Below are 20963 nucleotides of genomic sequence, written 5' to 3' on the forward strand. Positions count from 1 at the left end.
AACTAGAGCATACGTTGGGGCAGGGAGAAAGGTGGCCGTCCTTATTGTGAGTTGTAGTCATGTGGTCTTGGCAGTCTTGACGTGTGTTTTCAATACTGTTAAGCCTGTTGACTGTTCACAGTCCGAATGTGGAACAAGAACAACGTAGTCTTTTTACTACAAAAACGTAGTCGGCTGTCGCACGTGGTACAGAACAGCACGAACAGCGACCGACGAGGCAGCTCCGGCACTTCTGTGGCTTTGCACCCAGAACGCTTCAGGTTTTTAGCAGAGCAAACTCTCCTGGTCGTGCCTCGAGGAGGCTGCTCAGGTCATAGTTGGTGAGGTGCAGGCACAGAAGAGGGTGGAAAAATTCTAGTCTAAAGTTCATCACACGTTACCCAGCTGATTTTTTTTTTTTTCCCTTTTCTTCTCTACAGGTGGCTGTTAGTTACTTGAAATACTCATAATTTTTCCCCCCTTCCTAGGCACAGAACAAAGCAAACAGAAAAAAATTGCTCCCCGTCCAACTTTCCCTGTGAAACAGAAACCAAAAGAAAAGGTGAATACTGTTTTTTGTACACAGTCAGTAAATTTCAAGAACCTGGAACCTCTGTCTGTCTAGAAAGTAGCACTGTATTACTTAACCCTTTCGCAGATTATTTTTTTTTTCTACTTTTCCTGTGGCAGTATGTGGATACCAAAGTACCGGGCGTACGCCTAAGGTTCGGTGTAGGCATTAGCTTGTTCTCTGAGCCTTGTACGCTGTGGGGTGGAGGCTAGCTTTTCCGTAAAAAATGGAACTACCTTCGTCTCAGAAACAGCCCCGTTATGGGGGAAAAAAAACCCAAACCAAACAAAGAGAAAAGAATTATCGTCTTTAGATGTGGGAGAGAAGTGCGTAGGCACTAATTACACCCAGCGTTGCCCCGCTGCAGCGAAATAAAAACCAGCGCTCTGATGGGAGAGAACAACGTGACGTTAGAGGAGAACGCAGCAAATTGAATTAGCAATGTAATCGCGTGTGGAACGCTCTTAAGAAATGGTGTGCAGAATAGTTACTTTCGCGCAACTTTTGCGCGCTCCTTAATCCTGTGCTGGTTTGGGGGTTTTGTCTGCGAATTACCTGCGGCGTTTAGTTATAATTACTGGTGAAGTTGTGACGTTCGGGGTTGGGATTAATGCAGGCTCCTTTACTTGACCAGGAAAAGCCCCCTCCTATAAGCAAGCCAGAAAGCAGCACGCTGAATTTGCTCAGCACTCTGACTAACGGAAGCAGTTCCAAGCAAAAGCCACCCACAGATGGAGTCCACAGAATCCGAGTGGATTTCAAGGTAGAGGACAAAATGTTTTAAGTATTTGAATGTTGCCTGGCTCTAAACACTGGAACTAGAGTCCCTCAAGAGTGCTGGCAGTGACTTCTAAGTTTGTCTGTCTGGTGCTGTTCAGAGAGAACTGCAAATAGGAGCCTTCATGACGAGTCACTCGGTTTTTTAGAAGCTTGTTATGCCTTTTTTCTCTCGTAATTAGCGTACTGGATGAAGAGACGCTTAAAGCTTTAAAACCTTAACTGTCAATGTGTGAGGATGAGCAAGAATTTGAGGTTTATGAAGAATTATTCCATTAAGATGGAACTATAAAACCTTACCACAACTTGAGCCAACAAGATTTGGGGAAAATGTTAGTAACTTGTAATTCACGGCATTTTGGGTATATCTGGGGTCTTAAACTGATAAATCATGTACTTTTTTGAACAACAGTGTTGAAATAATAAAAATTAATATTTTCCTAATAATTTTTCAGTCCATCTATAAGTGTTGATACTGGAGATTATAGTGAGATCTCGTAAGTGTTTTATACGAATATCGAGTTTTAATAAAGTATAATTCTTCCAAAGTTTCACTTTTAGTAATAATTGTGCAATCGTGAAAAACTCTGTCTTGTTCCTTTAGGCTTGCTTTCCGTAGAAGGAAGGCTAGGGTACTATTGAGCTCTCTTGGCAAGAACAGCGCCGAGATGCGACTATGCCAGTGTACGCTCTAAAGTAGACCAAGGTAGAAGTTGAAATGGTGTCAGGGCGAGGCCACTTAATCGCAGGCACAGAAAGTATGCAGCTGCAGTCAATGTGAGCACTTTATACTGATGTTGTGTTGCCTTATTCTGCATGGTGATGTATCCTTTTGTACTTTCAGGAGGACTGTGAAGTGGAGAATGTTTGGGAGATGGGTGGGTTAGGCATCGTCACCTCGGTACCTATTACTCCCAGGGTGGTCTGTTTTCTCTGTGCCAGCAGTGGACATGTGGAGGTAAAGCATTGTGTTCTGCTGTTGATGACTTAGTTACAGCACCACGTGGTTAGGACGATAAATAAATAAGTTATTTCATGACCTTAATCCAAGAGACATTAAAATAACACCTCTAAATCTGTCCCCGCTAAACTTTGTCCCGAGATACTAAAACGCAAGGTGTTTAAAATCAGTTTGGAAACTCCTGCGGCGCTTGCTTCGCAGGCGAGCTGTATTAGCCGTAACGAATAGCGTATTTGAGAGCACCTGCGTCTCCTCTTAATTCGGAATCCCACATCTGGTGTCAAGCAGGGGCTTTGCTTTCTCTTAACTTGAAATAAGAAAGGCTGCCCGATAAATGTTGAAGGGCTTTAGGCAGCGTTGCCTTTCCCAGGTATGTCTGTGTCTGCTGAGAGCTGCAAACCATTACTGAAACGTGACTGGAAAGATTCTGGCGCTGTGCAAAGAGCTGGATTTGGGCTTAAGGCGTGTTAAATGCGTTTCCAGGTGTAGATAGGTGCCTTCTCAACATCTTCAGGCCAGCTCTGCTGGGAAGGTGATGCTAGCGCCCTGGAGAAGGCTCGGTTATGATGAGCGAATGATATTTGGGGGAAAGGGGGCTAAGTTCTGTACGTGGGCTTCGGCGCGCTTGAGGGCCGTGGAGGTCCAGTGGGGCGTGGAGCCATCCCCTTCTCAGTCAGGTTGCTCAAGGGGACCAAGCATTCTCCCGTCACCTGTGAGCCTGCGATGTTCGTGCCCTAAGGACAATTCTTGTTCTAGTATGGCCAGTCTTGTAGGGGATACATAGACGTTAGAAGAGCTTTCACGTGGGCCACATAAGCTGAACGGAGGGAGGAACGTCTCTCTTGGCTCCGTGTACCCCTTCCTTCTGCACCGAGTGTTTCTCCTGGTGCGGTTGGCTTGCATTACAGCGAGGGAGGGAGGTCCTGAAGAGCCCCGTAGGCCTTTGCCGGTGCTCAGAGCACTTAGATAACAGGAACCAGGCTCCCCTTTGCTGCTAGAAGCCTGCTTGGGGTAGATGAGCATGTATTGGGGGTATCCCAAGTACGCGCGCAGTTTCCCTCCTGAAACACACCAGTAGATGCCCTTGTTCCGTCAGCCGTAAGGCAGAATTCAAAGTAGTTCGGAGGGCGAGGGGGCTTGTTTGGGAATTCGGCGCGGCTTCTGACTTGCTAAAACCTCCCTCTCCCCCCTTGCAGTTTGTGTATTGTCAGGTCTGTTGTGAGCCTTTCCACAAGTTCTGCTTAGAGGAGAGCGAGCGGCCCCTGGAGGACCAGCTGGAAAACTGGTGCTGCCGTCGCTGCAAGTTCTGCCACGTGTGTGGGAGACAGCACCAGGCCACCAAGGTACCCCCAAACCGCCGGGAGACCCGGCGGGCACCCCCCGCGCTGCTCCCAGAGCTCCTCTCGCTCCGGAGCTCAGCTCGCGAGCACGCACCGGGGAGCAGGGAAGCGCGGAGCCTCTGCGCGAGCGAGCGCCGCTGTGCGCTGGGGAGAACGCCTCTTGAGTTGCTTTGTTGCAGCCGCTTCCTCTTGCCCCGAGCGGGGATCCAGCATAAAACGAAAATGTCCAGGACTTTGCATCCCTTTGGGGGGTCTCCGTGCCAACGCTTTTTTTCCCTTTATTCCTGTAGCAGTTGCTGGAGTGTAACAAGTGCCGAAACAGCTATCACCCCGAGTGCCTGGGCCCAAACTACCCGACAAAACCCACCAAGAAAAAGAAAGTTTGGGTGAGGGATTTTGCTTGCTTTCTTGGGTAATTCACTTATTGACTGGTGATAACGCTACAGGCCAGAGCTCTGCAGATGACTTGCGGTCACTTTGCTTTTTAAGGCGGGGTGCCTGTTTCGTTGGAAGGCGGGTTTGGAAATAGATAATGAGGTGGGTTGTTGATCAGGTTCTGAACAAGCAGGGTTTTCAAAGAGATTGCACCTTTTTTAGTTGTAGTGATTCCATACATAATCCCAGAATGTGGAAGAAGCTCTTTGGAACCGAAGCATTTACCTTGTTAACAAACGTCGCAGGTGACGTTGCTGTTGAGAGACGGTGTGGATTAATGCGCTGTTTTGTGTCCTTCAAGTTTGCGTTCTAAACGAGTGCGGAAGCTTTGCCCGTAGTGTATTTGGTACTAACAGTTTTCAGGTGTTTTCTGCTACGATATCCACAGAGTTGGAAAACTGTTGAAGTAAGACTTCGTATTTTAGGTTGGAAGAAATGCCACGACTACATATGCTGTTTTACATGAAAGGTGATATTTTCTTCAGTACAAATATGAAGGACAGGAAAGCTATACTGTGATTTATTTTCATTTTTTTTCCTGTTGCATTATCACCATCTTAGCGTAAAGGGAGGGAGCTCTTTTCTTTTCAGAAAAGAGAGTTTTGGTATTTCAGACTGCTTATTCTGTTGTGTAAGCTCTCCGCGCTCGCTAAATAGTGAAAACTATGAAATGTGTCGTTAGGACTAAAGCACAGAAACCACCGGACGAAAGGAAATAACTCTTGCCAAACACGTTCCTTTTCCAGATATGTACCAAATGTGTTCGCTGCAAGAGCTGTGGATCCACGACACCAGGCAAAGGGTGGGATGCGCAGTGGTCTCATGACTTCTCACTGTGTCATGATTGTGCCAAACTCTTTGCTAAAGGTACATGAAGTTGTGATTCTTTACAGCAGGAGCCTCTGCAGACGTTCAGGTTTGAGTTAGGCAGCGTCAGCATAGAGTGGATGGGGGGCCTGCGGGGCAGGTGAGCTTGTCACCCCGCAAACAGGAGCGCAGGCTGGTGGGAGGGTCAGGCGTGAAAGCACGGGTAATAGTTTCTGTAGGAAAGCCAGGTTCTTAGATTTTACAGTGGCCAACAAAGGTCATCGCTGTTTTATTGTCAGACTTTGAGGCTACACCATATAGAGCAATTGCCACACACCTGTTGGCCTGGGGTTTTGAATAGCAGTTGGGGAAGAAAACCTTTCAAAGGGCTCCTGACTTAAAAGCAACAAAATTCCTACTGTAAACTCGTCATTCCTTCTTGTGTTAGTTACCATACGTGACGCCCTCGAATCTAGGAGGGGCAGCCCGGGGGGAAAGTCTCAGGACAGCAAATCTTGCCCATTCTGCCTAATTTCTTGCCTGTGCGTCATCCTTGTCCTTTTGTTTTACCCTGTAAAGCTAATTGCATACAGGACTTTTAGTCTTACCGCCCCCGAAAAATGGGTACGCAGTAGTGGAGATCTAGAGTAGTCGGCGGTCTTCGGAGCAGGTTGGCTTTGCGGCCATTGCCTGCGGTGTTGCAAAAGCAGATGGAACTGTGCTGGCAGCTTACTGGTGGGGTTTTGGAGAGCTGCTTTCTTAGCATGCTAGCAGATGACCGGCTAGCCTTTAAGGCACGTGTGGCTGCTGGACTTCTGACAAAAATCGCGTCTCGTTTGCAGGAAATTTTTGTCCCCTCTGTGACAAATGCTATGATGATGACGACTATGAGAGCAAGATGATGCAGTGCGGGAAATGCGACCGCTGGGTCCACTCCAAATGTGAAAACCTTTCTGGTAAGGCAGATATCTCCTCGGTACTTAGGAATGCGGGGCAGCAAGTAGACCAGAGCAATCCAGTTCTGGACCTTTCTACTAGAGCGTTAGGTTAACACCCTCGCTTGTGTGGCCTCTCTGAAAAACACCTGTAGAATGGCTACAGGCAAACCGGCACCAATACCAGTGACACCGGAAAGCGTGGCGCTCGCCTCGAACGCAGTGTCGCGCGAGGCGCTTCCGTTACGTGAGAAGCGTTTCAGCTAGGCAGCAAACGCCGAGTAGGGGTTTATCCCTGTACCCGTCCCTCAGTGAAGTAGTTCAGATCGTTGTTTTATTTTTATGGTCTCCAGACGAAATGTACGAGATACTCTCCAACTTGCCTGAGAGTGTGGCGTACACCTGCATTAACTGCACGGAGCAGCATCCTGCGGAGTGGCGTCTGGCACTGGAGAAGGAGCTGCAGGTTTCCTTGAAGCAGGTTTTAACGGCCCTGTTGAATTCTAGAACTACTAGCCACTTGCTGCGGTATCGACAGGTAAGCTGGAGCCTCGCACCCCGTTAACGTGTTCTGCCTTGAAGTGTTGCCCGGCGTTCGGTTGAGTTCTGGTGCTGCTGTGCATCGTACTGTGAAAGCGCCTTTATCGTACCTAGAACGACACGTACTGTGGGTTTTGTTTCCTTTCTGTTGTTCCTTCCTCTGGAAACAAAGAAGTGGGCATCTGTGATATGACCTGGGAGGCTAAAAGGAAAAAATAGGGTAAAGTTCTTCCAGGAACGGGAAGATTTAGCTCTGCGGTGGTGAAGGTGCTTTTTTTGACAAAGAACAGGATCTTAGTCTTGAAATATATATTTGGAAATAGGACTTCCGAAAAACGAGTTTGCTCCTCACAGCTGATCGCTCTGCTCTGATGTGTGCCCTGCAGGTCAGCAGCAGAAAGCTGCTTAAGGTCTTTTCCTTCCTGTCCCTACGTTCTGGACAGGAATTCAGAACCTGAGCCTCCTTTCTTTCATGTTAGCGAGACTCTCTGGGCCAATAAACATGCGTGGGAGTGTGTCGTGAGTAGCAGCCGCACTTCAATAGCCCGCTCCCTCTGTCTGGTTGCTGATGTTAACAGGCAGCAAAACCTCCCGATTTAAATCCCGAGACGGAGGAGAGTATCCCATCCAGAAGCTCTCCTGAAGGTCCCGATCCTCCAGTCCTAACAGAGGTCAGCAAACAGGAGGAGCAGCAACCCCTGGACCTGGAAGGGGTGAAGAGGAAAATGGATCAAGGATGTTACACTTCTGTGGTATGTCCAAGTTTTCATGTTCCACTCTAATGATGGATCCTGTAAATCGCTTTGTGACCCGTGTTGTTTATGGCTGAGCATCCCATAGCCTTTCCTTTATGAACAAGGAAACAGGTCAACATGCCGCTAAAAGTAATTCTGGCTGGCGCTCGTGTGCACGTTGGCCCAAAGACAGGAAATTTACACCTTGGTACAGCGCTCTAACCAGCAGCAATACTTGGTTAAACCCCTTGTGTTCTCTGTCACACGTTTATCTTGACGGCAGCAGGGTAGGCCGTCCTTCACGTGCAAGCTTGAACCGAAGGCCTAGCCAAGTAACACCGGAGGTAGTCAGTTACCTGGGAACTAATGGTTCCTGTGTGGAGGGATCATTTAGTGGGTCGTTCATACGACACGCTAACGTTGGCCGAATCGGTTTTCTTTGCAGGGAGCAGCCTTTTCCCCTTTTCCCCCTACGGAGCCTGTAATCCTGAGGAAGGGTGTGTATTGCAAAGTGCTAGGCAGACGTGCCGGTGCCAGGTTGTGGCCAAACCCTCGTGAGGTGGCTAGCTTAGCCGGTTCAGAATCGGTCAGCAGCCGACTCCTGGTAGAAGGAAGAAGCAAACAGTCGCGGGGGTAGCAGTTCTGCCACTCGGTTCGCAAATGCCCGGTGCTGCATGTTTCTTTACAGCCAAATTCTTTCTCTGCTTTTAAGTCGACACTGTGGTTTGGTCTTCTAGTCACCTGGATGTTCACTTGATGCCTTAAAAAACGGGCGGATGGTGCAGCTGTACGAGAAACAATCCTGCTAATGAGAAATTTTGTGGCTTTCTCGTAGCTGGACTTTAGTGACGATATCGTGAAGATAATTCAAGCAGCCATTAATTCCGATGGAGGGCAGCCGGAAGTTAAGAAAGCCAATAGCATGGTCAAGTCCTTCTTTATTCGGGTGAGCTGGGCTACAGTTACTTTGAAATCTGCTCGCTGTCATACCACTGCTTGTTGCTGTTGGAAGCCAGAGGGCCCAACACGCTTACTGCTGCTTGGGGACTTCCAGGAGTAAAATATTACGTTGTCAGGGTTGTTGACATTAACAAAATCTTACTAGCTGTGCATTTACGGTAGATCTCAGCTGAATGTCTTTGAACTCTGGGGTATGTTGTATAACATTTCTAATGGAGTGTTGTTTTCCTTCAGCAAATGGAGCGTGTTTTTCCATGGTTCAGTGTAAAAAAGTCCAGATTTTGGGAGCCAAATAAAGTAACAAGCAAGTAAGTAATTGTTCTGTGTCCGACTGTGACACCCTGCGGTTTGCCAGCTGTCCAAGCGAAAAGTATCAAGAGAGCCTGGTTTTGGGGTTGGGTTTTCTGTTTTCGTTTTTTCTTTTTCTTTTTAAGTTTTTTTTTCTTAAGAAGTTAAACGGTAATCCCGTTCGCAGGTTTTGTGTGCGCTTCCTTGTTCTAAAGCAGAGTAACCAAAAAAATCATTTAGAACTAGGTATGTTGTGCGTTGGCGTGCCAGTCCTGCCCTTCCTTCCCCCTCCTCCTCCTCACCCCCGTTTGGTGTGGCCCTCCTGCTGCATCTGTTGCCCTCAAAAGAAACAGCCAGCCACGTCACAAACCTTAAAATGAATGTAAGTGCCCGGCCGTAGCCCTTGTCGAGAGCGTGTGTGGACTGTAGGTAATGAAACGAGTTGTTACTGCGTGCCGAATGTCAGTAGTGCTGGTACGAGAGAGAGGGCACGAGGTGCGCTGGAGTAGCCGGGTCTGACAGCTGACTCCTTGTTGCATTTCAGCAGTGGTATGTTGCCGAATGCAGTGCTGCCCCCTTCGCTTGACCATAATTATGCTCAGTGGCAGGAGCGTGAAGAGAACAACCGCACTGAACAGCCCCCTCTGATGAAGAAAATCATTCCAGCTCCAAAACCCAAAGGGCCTGGAGAGCCAGACTCACCGACTCCTCTACATCCTCCTACACCACCTATCTCTGGTAAGAAAACCGATTGCCTTGCTAACGGTCCCAAACCCAGAGTGCTTCGTTCCAATCCTCCTAGCAGCAAAGAGAGGGCGGTGTTAGTTCTGTACGTGACTGAAGAATTTTGGAGACCTCTGTGACCTAAAATCGTTCAGAGGCTGTTACTTATGGCATGTTTCTGAGCCGAGCTTGGGCCCAGAAACATGTTTGCACCTGCCTCTCTTCTCGCAGAGCGAGGGCTGCGTGGAGGCCGATGTGTGCTTTTCCTCGCTTTACAAGCTGGCTATTGAAACTCCAGGCTGCTGCTTGGCTCTTCTACCCTGTTCTCTTACTGACAGTCTTTCCAGATTAATTTCTGCCTCCCTGACTCTCCGGAATAAACAGCGTTCTCTCTTCTAACTCCCAGGCTCTGACAGAAGCAGAGAGGATAGTCCTGAACTTAACCCACCTCCGGATGTAGAAGACAACAGGCAGTGCGCATTGTGCCTGAAATACGGTGACGACAGCGCTAACGTGAGTATCCGGCACGCGCCCGTTGTGATGGGAGCTGACTTAAGCAGTCCCGTGGATTTGGTGCTGTGGACAGGCTGGATGCTTTTGTGCGTTGCTGCGTCTCGTGGAGCGTTGGAAAAGAACGTTTCCTTCCGTTCTTTAGGATGCAGGACGCCTTCTCTATATTGGCCAGAATGAATGGACACACGTGAACTGTGCTTTATGGTCAGCAGAAGTGTTTGAGGATGATGATGGTTCTCTGAAAAACGTGCACATGGCTGTGATCAGGGGAAAGCAGCTGGTGGGTATACGTAAAGAATACTCGTTAAACTTCACGCCGATTTGCACAGGACCGAGACGGGAACCCGGCTAAAAGATTCCTTGTGTGTGCGCGTTTTCTGCTCTGTCCTCTCCTGGGGATTTTGTTTTGGGTTTGGGGGTTTTTTTGGGAGGGTTGGGTGGGTTGGCTGGTTGGTTGCATTTTTTTGTTGGTTGGTTGGGGTTTTTTTAACACTATATATAATAGAACTGACTGAAGATTTCTGAAAATTTATTCTATCCTCGCCCAGTTCAGAAATATTTTAGAGACCAAAAGGAACTTGTAACGGGAGAATTGGAGCCGTGTTTTTCTCAGAAGGTTTTCAGTTGCCAATGCTAAAGCTTAAGCAGTTGGTGCCGTACCTGTAGTTGCCACCTGTTTTTAAAAATAATGCAGAATATCTAGAGCACGGCCAAATGCTGTGTTAAAGCCCAAGAGCTGTCTCTCCGGTACAAGGACTTACCAGATCGTCTCTGGCAGTCCGAGCTGATGAGAGCAGAGGAACTCCAAGGAGGGAGAGCAAGCCTGTGCCTCCTGTTTTGACCTAGGTTAAATTTTATATATGTAGAAACGAAATAAAAACGGGAAGCCAGTATTGTCCAATTTAGGGTGGAGATCAAGGGACATTTTTGCGTTTCAGTACAGATGAAGGATCTTGACGTCTAGCTCGTACATAGCTACTCCACCAAATACTGCAAAAAGAACGACGGGGCGTCTTTTTTTTCTGAACTCCTAAGCGGTCTTAGAAAACAAAACGATCTTCCTGTCGTGAATTGCTTGTTGCGTACTTTCCAGACGATCGAAACGAGGCTGGAAGCGTGACTAGAAGCTAGGTTGTCTGAATTTTGTTTCAGGACTGTCATTCAGTCCTAAATAGTTATTAAAACGGCAGAAGTGGTGGAATAGGGCTGCTCTTAGCCAGTAGTGAGCCGCCCACGTGGGGAATACCCTGTGCGGGAGAAATAGTTGCCATATTAATCAGTGCAGCTTGCAGATACAACTCTCGGATATGGAGTGCCAGCAAGAAAGTCTGAGGCCTGGAGGAACCAGTCTGCAAATGCAAAAGTTGTTCTGTGTGAGGGATCCTTCTTCCTCTCACCTCCTCCTCCACGTTTCACTTGTGCATGTGAGTCACGGTAGTGGAACGTTACGGCGTTGAAGTGGGAGGTCAGGCTTCGCTCTAAGCTGCTCTCTGTGCCAAAGGAAAACAACTGACAACAGTAACGGTGACCTGCTTTTAGAAGGGATTACTTGTTAACCTTTCCTCCCACCCCCCTTTTTGGTTTTATTTTGCGTAGAGATGCGAGTTCTGCCAGAAGTCCGGTGCCACAGTAGGCTGCTGCCTCACTTCCTGTACCAGTAACTATCATTTCATGTGCTCGCGAGCCAAGAACTGTGTCTTCCTGGACGATAAGAAAGTTTACTGCCAGAGGCATCGTGACTTGATCAAAGGAGAGGTGAGATTCTTCTTTCACACCCCGCCTTGTCTGGACACGAGGTTAGTCCGTAACGACGAGCGCCTTTGAGAAGCCAGGATTGAATGTGCTCCTTACTAACGAGGGCCAGGCGGTTAAAAAGAAGCCAGCCGTATAACCGGCCTGGGGAAGTTCGGCAAGCGGCGCCGTGTGGCAGTTCGAAAACCGAAAGAGCAAATGGAGGATCGAGTTGTCGACGGGCTGCGTAGCGTACGCGTGGTGGCTCCCTTAAAATTAACGTGTGGTTTTGTGGATTCTTGTTCCAGGTGGTTCCTGAGAATGGGTTTGAAGTTCTGAGGAGAGTTTTTGTGGACTTTGAAGGGATCAGTTTGAGAAGAAAATTTCTTAGTGGCTTGGAACCAGAGAACATCCACATGATGATTGGTAAGGTCTAGTCTCTGGACACCTCACCCACCGTTGGTGCCAGAATCTGGTTCACAGGACTTCCCTGCTCCCCTTTCTGCTCAGGTTCAATGACGATAGACTGCTTAGGAATTCTCAACGACCTCTCAGACTGTGAAGATAAGTTGTTTCCCATCGGCTATCAGTGAGTATAAGCTGTTTCGTGATCAGGTGTCTTTCAGCACGTTAGATGCCAAACCAGCGCTGAAGTAACATATGTACAAATTGACTGTAGCTCTCGTACCGTGTTCGGGAATCCTGTGATGAAGGTAGGTGTGCAGCATGTTCTGCCAGGAAGCCTTTGCCCCATGTAATTTTGAGAAACTGAGAAGTTAAAATAGGAATGCTGAGATTTACTCGACTGCTGAGTAAACTGTCTTGCGTTGAATTGTCTTCCAGGTGCTCCAGGGTGTACTGGAGCACCACAGATGCCAGGAAGCGCTGCGTGTATACCTGCAAGATCATGGAGTGCCGACCCCCGGTCATAGAACCTGACATCAACAGCACTGTAGAGCATGACGATAACAGAACAATTGCCCATAGCCCGCTTCCCCTTACAGGTGATCTTTTAAGGCCTTCCTAAAAGTACATTCTCGGTCTGTTTTTGCCATAGCATAGCCTTACCAGAAAGCCAGGCAGTGGCTAGGACCTGTCTCTCTTAAAGCGATTTGGACTCGAATCGACTTCAGGCTTCCAAATTACGTTACGGCATCTTAAGACTTTTTAAAAAAAAAAAAAAAAAAAAAAAAAAAAAACCAAACAAAAAAAAACCACACCAAAAAAAAACCAAAAAGAGCTAATAAGCTCCTGAGTGTCCTGGTAACTTGGAAGACACAAGCCAAACGGAAACTACTGTAGTAATGTGTTCTGGTCTCCAGATCCGGGATTTTTCTAGTGATCTAAAACTTCAAATCGTGCTTCACGTGTCAGCGTTGGGGTGTGATATGGGGGTTGTTAAGTACTGTGTCGAAGAGTAGCATTGCACTGCTGTATTTCCAAATTGCCTGCTCTGTATCCGTAGGAGAGTTTGAAAAGATCCGTTAAAAAACCCCACAGACCTCAACCTTATCCTTCCCACTTCCCAGCAGGTGAGGCTGTGGAAGATTTTTTTATTTAAAACATTGTAGAATCGTTGTCATTGTCGACGTAGAAGCTTAAACTTTATTAAAAAGTAATGGTGCTTCATGTGTCAGCTGAGGGTTACGGGAGTGCTGCAAGCGTTTGAAAATGTTCTTAGGAGACGAAACCAGACATGGTCTGACAGCAGGGAAGGAGTAATCTTTGACTTTGTGTGTGTTTAACAAACGCCCTGATTCTCCAAGTGAAACCTGATAGCAATGTATACTTTACCAGATCGTGGCTTTTAGGGTTTGGTGATGGCTTATACAGTTGTTTCTCTTCTATGCAACGACAGAAACTCTACCTAAAGACAGCCGAAACACACCTGAAATTGTAAGCCCACCATCACCAGATCGTCCCTTGCATTCTCAGACCTCTAGTTCCTGCTACTATCCGGTGGTCTCAAAGGGCCCCAGGCTCCGGACGCCAAGTTATCCATCCGCACAGAGGTCTCCCGGCTCTAGGCCGTTACCCTCTGCAGGTATTTCAAGGGCCGTTGACTTGAATTTTGGCGTTTGGGGGAGCGGGGTTTTTTGTTCTGGAAATATTTTCGGTCTGGTTCGTGTCTTTGTTTGGCTTCATTCAGAATGTGGTGTTTAGTTTTCTCTTTCTAGAGAAAATAGTGAAACGGGAGTAGGTTTGAGGGAAGGAAAGTTCTGAAAATGCACAGAAAATGGCCTGTCGAGAAACGTACAACTGAAACAAAAATTGCCCTGGGATGAAGAAAACCGTGTTTGGGGGGTACAATAGCAGTAATACGGAAGAGCCGTAACATCAGTTAGGGACTTAATCATCTCAGCCGGCATTTTTCCAGAGAGAATTGGGAATCTGGTATCGTCATTCAGCTGCTCTTTCCGCATGAATGACTCGGGGTTTGTTTCAAAGTGATGCTGAAAATTCACAGCTCCAGTTGAGATACAGACCCCTGAGATAGAAATGTGTCACCTCTACGTGGTGAATGCCGATTGACAGTATCAGATTTTGAATACCCGTCTCGGGCATCATCACGCCAGATCTATTTGGCTGAAGGGTTTTGCCGGGCTTTTTTTTTTTTTCTTGTGTTTTGTACAAAGGAATTGGGTGTGCATTAGTGTGAAGGTTTCAGATCACTTGACAGTCTTTCTTGCCTTCTTTTCTCAGGAAGTCCTACCCCAGTGACTCATGAAATAGTGACAGTAGGAGATCCTTTACTGTCCTCTGGACTTAAGAGCATTGGTTCTCGGAGACATAGCACCTCCTCTTTGTCACAGCAGCAATCAAAACTCCGGATGATTTCCCCTACGCGAGCTGGGAACGCTTATTCCAGGCACAGCGTGTCATCAGTTTCCGGCACGGGGCCCTCTTCAGAACACGAACTGAGCATCAGAAGTACTGACCGCTTTGTGGTACCGGCGAGTGCCGCTGCTCCAAGCGCTCCAGTTCAAAGTTGCGCTACCAGTTCAGGCTCCCAGAAAACAGCGGCTCCAAGCGGGAGTAAAACTTACCAGCTGGATGCACCTCAGTCAACGGAAGGAAAACATTCTAGCAGTTCAGATTTGATAGCCAAAGCTGCGCCTTCTAAGGGGGAGAAGATGAAAACACTGACCTCAAAGGACCCAGATTATCCAGCTCACAGTTTTGCTTCTGGAGGAAACTCCAAAACGTCCTCTCAACCGACCAGTTCATCGGGCACAGAAACGAACGTTAAAATAGGAACCTTTCAGGACTGCTCAGGATCATTTCCTTCCAAAGAAGGCATATCCTTTCCACCTTTGCATCAGAGAGGCCCAAGGAAAGAGAGAGATCAGCACGTGGAACCTGTACAGCCAGAGAAAACGGCTGCAGTTGACGAGATGGACGCAAAGAACTTGAAGTCGGCTGGAGTAAATAGCAGATCTCCTGCAGCCGGTGAGCAGGTACTTTCTGCCCCTAGAGACCGGCGCCAGAAGGGGAAAAAGTTAATGAAAGACAGTTTCAAAGAGAAGCATTCCCTGAAACCCCTTACAGATTCAAGTCAAGCGGTAGGCAGCGATGAAGGAAACCTGAAACCCGAATTTGGTAGCCAGGGTTTGGCAACTGAACAAATGAGCCAGAGATTATGTAATAACATTCCTGCTGAAAAGGCTGGCGAGAAGTCTCCGCCTTCCCAAGGGCCGTCTAAAGGTTCTGCAGCGCAGATCGAAGCGGCCTCTAAAGAATCGCAGGCACCGAGAAAGCGCACCGTTAAAGTCACTCTGACTCCGCTCAAGATGGAAAGCGAAAGCCAGTCTAAAAACGCGCAGCCGGAAAGTGATGCTGAGCCTCAGTCTGCAGGCGCAGAACTGTCCGCCTTGGCAGAGCCCTCCTCAACTTCGGAAAGCCCGGGCGATAACCCTGCAGTTCAGGGAAGTCCAAACGAAGCGCCAGCACAGGAATCTCAGAATAACGCGTTCGAAAACTTGCCCGTTCAAGACAACAACTTGATGCTCCAGGATGGAACGAAAGCTCCGGAAGAAGGCTCGTACAAGCGGAGGTACCCACGGCGAAGTGCTCGGGCCAGGTCCAACATGTTCTTTGGACTGACTCCTCTGTACGGCGTGAGGTCTTACGGAGAGGAAGACATTCCCTTCTACAGTAACTCAACTGGGAAGAAGCGAGGGAAGCGGTCTGCAGAAGGACAGGTGGATGGCGCGGATGACTTGAGCACGTCAGATGAAGACGACTTGTACTACTACAATTTCACTAGAACGGTGGTTTCCTCGAACACGGAGGAGAGGCTTGCATCCCATAACTTATTCAGGGAGGAGGAGCAGTGCGATCTTCCAAAAATCTCACAGCTAGACGGGGTGGATGACGGAACCGAAAGCGATACAAGCGTCACGGCAACAACGAGAAAGGTCGGCCAAGTAACTAAAAGGAGCAGTAAAGAAAACGGAACGGAGAACTTAAAGCTAGACAGGACTGAAGAAGCCGGAGAGAAAGTACAAGTCACCAAGAGCTCCGCTGTCCACAAAACCGACCCAAAGATTGATAACTGCCATCCTGTGAGCAGGGTGAAAGCGCAAGGTCAGGACTCGCTGGAAGCTCAGCTGAGCTCGTTGGAAACGGGCCGCAGGGCTCACGCAAGCACCCCTTCTGACAAGAACTTACTGGACACTTTCAACACAGAACTTCTGAAATCCGACTCTGACAACAACAACAGCGACGACTGTGGGAACATCCTCCCTTCCGACATCATGGACTTTGTACTAAAGAACACGCCGTCCATGCAGGCGTTGGGAGAAAGTCCGGAGTCCTCATCGTCCGAACTTCTAACGCTCGGAGAAGGCCTAGGTCTCGACAGCAACCGTGGCAAGGATATGGGTTTGTTTGAGGTGTTCTCCCAGCAGCTGCCGACCGCCGAGCCGGTGGACAGCAGCGTCTCTTCCTCCATATCAGCGGAGGAACAGTTTGAACTGCCGCTGGAGCTTCCTTCCGATCTCTCTGTTCTGACCACGCGCAGCCCTACGGTGCCCAGCCAAAACCACAACAGGCTCGCCGTCATCTCGGAGTCTTCGCTCTCCAACTCGGGCGAGAGGTCGATGCTCGCCTTGCCTGCCACGGAGTCTGGGGAGAAGAGAGTGACAGTCACAGAGAAATCTGCCTCGGGGGAAGGTGACGCAGCTCTCCTGAGTCCAGGAGTAGACCCGAGCCCCGAAGGGCACATGACTCCCGATCACTTCATCCAGGGTCACATAGATGCCGAGCATATAGCCAGCCCGCCCTGCGGCCCCGTCGAGCAAGGGCACGGCAGCAACCAGGATTTAACGAGAAACAGCGGGACACCGGGTATCCAGGTGCCGGTATCGCCCACCGTCCCCCTCCAGAGCCAGAAGTACGTGCCAAACTCCACGGACAGCCCCGGCCCCTCGCAGATCTCCAACGCTGCAGTGCAGACAACGCCACCCCACCTCAAGCCAGCCGCAGAAAAACTTCTGGTAGTCAACCAAAACATGCAGCCGCTGTACGTCCTCCAAACCCTTCCCAACGGCGTTACGCAAAAGATACAGTTAACGCCTTCTGTCAGCTCTGCGCAGAGCGTGATGGAGACCAACGCTTCGGTGCTGGGGCCCATGGGGAGCGGGCTCACGCTGACCACGGGACTAAATCCAAGCTTGCCGTCGTCTCAGTCGTTGTTCCCTCCCGCGAGCAAGGGGCTGCTGCCCATGTCCCATCACCAGCATATACATCCCTTCTCCACGGCCACTCAGACTGGCTTCCCGCCCAACATCAGCAGTCCTTCGCCAGGCCTTCTGATCGGCGTGCAGCCACCCCCTGATCCTCAGCTCTTAGTGTCTGAAGCTAGTCAGAGGACAGACCTCGGTACCGCCGCCTCTACGCCAGCTGCCGCCCTGGGCAAGAAACGGCCCATCTCTCGTCTGCAGTCGCGGAAGAATAAGAAGCTGGCTCCCTCTGGAACCCCTTCTGCTATAGCTCCTCCGGATATGGTCTCCAACATGACCTTAATTAATTTTGCTCCTTCCCAGATTTCCAACCACCCGCTGGATTTGGGAACCATTGCGAATTCAACATCCCATAGAACTGTCCCCAATATTATCAAAAGGTCCAAGTCTGGGGTCATGTATTTTGAGCAAACATCTTTGCTCCCGCAAGGTGGGACCACGACCGCGGTCGGCACGTCTCCGAGTGTCATCGGGCCGGATGCCGGTCACCTTCCAGCGGGGCCTGTATCAGGCCTAGCATCGAGTTCCTCGGTGCTGAATGTCGTATCCATGCAGGCCACGGCGGCCCCCGCTACTGGTGGGTCGGTCCCTGGTCACGTTTTGGGACAAAGTTCGGTAACGTTAACTAGCCCCGGGTTATTAGGGGACCTCGGTTCGATAAGCAACCTCCTGATCAAAGCTAGTCAGCAAAGCCTTGGTCTTCAGGAGCAGCACGTGACTTTACCGCCGAGTCCCGGGATGTTTTCGCAACTGGGAGCATCCCAAACTCCGTCTACGGCAGCGATGACAGCTGCGTCGAGCATCTGCGTTCTGCCTTCGGCACAGACGATGGGCATGACGGTCGCTCCGTCGTCTGCTGACCCAGAAGGCTCTTACCAGCTTCAGCATATGACGCAACTCTTGCCCAGCAAAACGGGCGTTGCTTCCTCCCAGCTGGACCTTGGCACAGCTTCGGCAACGACGCAGTTGTCGAGCTTTCCGCAACTGGTCGATGTTCCAAATAATACCGGACTCGAACAAAACAAGGCTTCCTCGGCGGTGATGCACGCCAGTTCAGCCTCTCCTGGAGGCTCCCCGTCCTCCGGTCAGCAGTCTGCGAGCAGCTCCGTGCTGGGTCCCACGAAAACGAAGCCGAAAATCAAACGCATTCAGCCATCGCTAGACAAAGGGAATGGGAAGAAGCACAAGACTTCTCACGTGTGGACCAGTTCCTCTGAAGCGCACGTTCCCGACAGAGGGGCCGCTGCTGCACCCCAGGTCTCAGCTACAGGGTAAGAGGAGCGTTTTGGTTTTGCTCATCCCTCGGCTTTTGTAACAGTACGAGGCAGAATCTCGCACTAGTTTTACAGCAGACTTTCCTTTTGAGGGATAATTTCTAAGGTATAAACCCCAACTGCCCACGGATCTGCCTGTATGAGTTAGTAGAACTTTTACCTCTGGAAAGGGGAGGATATAAAACCCGAGGCTTTGAGGATCAGGGTCTTGAGGACTTTATTCATCGTTGACAGCTCTGGCAAATTAAAGAGTGCTTTAGAGAGATCGGTAGAGAAAACGGCACTCAGAAGGGTGAGGGGTTCTATTCCTTTATGTCGTTAGCGTGCCTAAGCGCTCTAGAAGTTTTAAGTGCGCTATCAGCAGCGCGCTAAGGCACCAGAATGACGCACCGTTCTGGTGTTGCCTTGGTCATTCTGACTCCAGACTGTAAACTGCGTGCCGGTTTCTGTGAGCCGAGTGTCTCTCCAGCGTGCGGTTTCTGCTTCCTGCCCCTCTTCCCTCCTCTTTAGCCCCTACAGGCAAGAGGGACTGGGGAGGAACTGGGAAAACGGGGAGAAGCTTGCTCCCCGCTCTGTCAGGACAGCAGAGCGTGCGCTTGTCTCTCGCAGTAGAGGATCGCTTTCCAGACGTTAAGTTAAACTGATATTTGAATTCGCCCTTTGAAATATGGATCCGTAGAGAGAATAAGAGCTGCTAGTCTGTGTTTCACATGCCAAACTAGACAGTTTTATCGATTGTGGTCCACAGCTGTGTCTTAGTATCCCACTGCCAACAGTTATGCTTTTCACCAAAGACGTTGCACCGCTGACTTTCAGTCTTGGCTGCCTGATACTAAGAGACAGCAACGTCCAGCTACTGAGAAATAAGTCATTTCCCTGGTAACTGAGAAATACTGCATGTCACTTGTGTAACTTCCCGGTCATTGTAAACGTCTTGTAACGGGTCTGGTTCTAAACTGTCAATCCAGAACTCTTCAGGCAGCTTAACCTTTTAAAGTAGCTTCTTTGTGTTGCTGAGGCTTGCCAATCTGTTTCAGTCCGTAAGTGTTTTCTGCAGCCGTTGCCACGTGCCGCCACGCGCCCCTTGACTCCTGAGCTCATTGCGTTTGATTGCTCAGGCACATTGCTCTTGCACCCGGATTCGTGCTCCTCCTCCTCCTCCCTGAAGTGCGAGTCCTGATTGTGATGTGATGCTGGAAGCGTGACCTGGTTCCTCCTATCTTAGGAGCAGTTGTTCCTGCTTCTGTAGTTCTGCTCAACTGCTGAATCGCTCGTGGCAACTCCCGGTGCATCTCTTACTGCTTTCCGGCCTCGTTTATGGCACACGTGGCTTGGCAGGTATTTTGAATGTTCCTAAACGTTTTTGTTCCAGGACTCCTGCTATGAAGGCAGATACGCAGGATGCAGCAAGTGCAGACCAGCCATCGCAGAAACAGTGTGGCCAGTCTGCAGGGTAAGCATTGAACAGGCTTTTCCATCAGATTCTGCTCGCTTGAGCTTAAGGAAATTTATTCAGAGAAAAAGAGGAGTCTGACTCTGCTAGTTAAAATACCTTGGGAGCTTTTAGTCTGGAACGAGCGACAGTCACTTTTAGCTGCGGTGTGGAGCCATTTTTTAAAATCAAGTTGCACGTAGCTCTGGGAAGCTTGCTGCTTGCTGCGAACAAGACTGCTCACGCAGTTCGGGCTGATCGTATGTTAGCATGCGCCTTATTACCGAGTAGGGCTAACGCAAAGAACCGGTCGCAGACTGTATTAAACGAGGCTGCTGCCCACAGCCTGATAGATGCCTCAAAAAGGAATGCTACCGAGTAGAAGCTCTTTACTTGCCGGTTTCCAGTTGAACCGGTGTTAGAGCGTGCGATCTGGGAACAGGTGCTTGCGCCTCTGTCTAGTTCTCGGGTTTTGTCGGTGAGTGTTCGGGGCTGCTGAGGTGAGGTGAGGGAGGCTGTTAAATGTTTTCCTTCACGTTCTCCTCCTTCCCTCCCAAGGCAAACGGCAGGCCTCCCAGAGTCCCAGTCAACACAGAACTCAACAAATGAGCAAGAAAATGCAGGTACGTCGCCTCTTCAAAAGCACCAAGTCTCAGGATTCTCCAGGACTGGGAAATCAGTACCCGGAGGTTTTTTGATTTTCGTGTGTCTCGTTCTCTTGGGAAAAATCTCCCAGCTAACCATCCTGTTACCCGTGCTTCAAAGGGAGGAGGGGTTTGTTTGCTGTTAATAGGTATTGGACAGGAAGTTACGTCTCTGTTTTCAGTTTGTGGAGATTTCGGCACTTGAGATTTCACGCTCTTACTGGAGCACTGTCTAGATTTTTATCTTGGACAGAGTCACTGGTCAAAAAGCGAGTTAGTAGGTAACGTTCATTTGTGGAACGAGCAGCGGAAAAAACGTCGCCCTACCCTCTTCCCACCTGGCCTCTGTCTTTTCTAGGCTCAAAAGCTCTCGAGGAAGAAGAGAGCACTTTCAGCTCCCCGCTTATGTTTTGGCTTCAGCAAGAACAAAAGAGGAAAGAGTGTCTCGGTGAGAAGAAACCAAAGAAAGGTTTGGTTTTTGAGATCTCTAGCGATGACGGTTTTCAAATCTGCGCAGAAAGCATTGAAGGTGAGAACGGTGCGGTTTTGGTCGCCCTGGTTTTAGCTTTCCTTGC

The 20963-nt window shown here is 49.3% G+C and overlaps 1 protein-coding gene across 2 annotated transcripts in view; it reads left to right on the forward strand.

Moving 5' to 3' along the window:
* Nucleotides 1-20963, forward strand: part of KMT2A (lysine methyltransferase 2A) — a 49093-nt gene that overhangs the window by 20459 nt on the left and 7671 nt on the right. The window contains exons 8-30 of one of the 2 annotated variants that reach the window (XM_064471037.1): nt 468-541; nt 1185-1313; nt 2172-2285; nt 3485-3631; nt 3919-4014; nt 4810-4930; nt 5713-5826; nt 6159-6343; nt 6924-7097; nt 7915-8025; nt 8274-8347; nt 8872-9065; nt 9457-9563; nt 9706-9843; nt 11160-11318; nt 11603-11720; nt 11805-11883; nt 12138-12298; nt 13153-13338; nt 13998-18309; nt 19685-19765; nt 20303-20367; nt 20747-20917. In XM_064471037.1, the coding sequence (XP_064327107.1) occupies nt 468-541; nt 1185-1313; nt 2172-2285; nt 3485-3631; nt 3919-4014; nt 4810-4930; nt 5713-5826; nt 6159-6343; nt 6924-7097; nt 7915-8025; nt 8274-8347; nt 8872-9065; nt 9457-9563; nt 9706-9843; nt 11160-11318; nt 11603-11720; nt 11805-11883; nt 12138-12298; nt 13153-13338; nt 13998-18309; nt 19685-19765; nt 20303-20367; nt 20747-20917 (7110 nt within the window). The remainder of the gene's footprint in view (nt 1-467; nt 542-1184; nt 1314-2171; nt 2286-3484; nt 3632-3918; nt 4015-4809; nt 4931-5712; nt 5827-6158; nt 6344-6923; nt 7098-7914; nt 8026-8273; nt 8348-8871; nt 9066-9456; nt 9564-9705; nt 9844-11159; nt 11319-11602; nt 11721-11804; nt 11884-12137; nt 12299-13152; nt 13339-13997; nt 18310-19684; nt 19766-20302; nt 20368-20746; nt 20918-20963) is intronic. The other variant, XM_064471038.1, reaches the window with a different exon arrangement.

The sequence above is a fragment of the Phalacrocorax carbo genome, chromosome 21, assembly GCF_963921805.1.
Source record: "Phalacrocorax carbo chromosome 21, bPhaCar2.1, whole genome shotgun sequence".
In the NCBI taxonomy this organism is placed as follows: domain Eukaryota; kingdom Metazoa; phylum Chordata; class Aves; order Suliformes; family Phalacrocoracidae; genus Phalacrocorax; species Phalacrocorax carbo.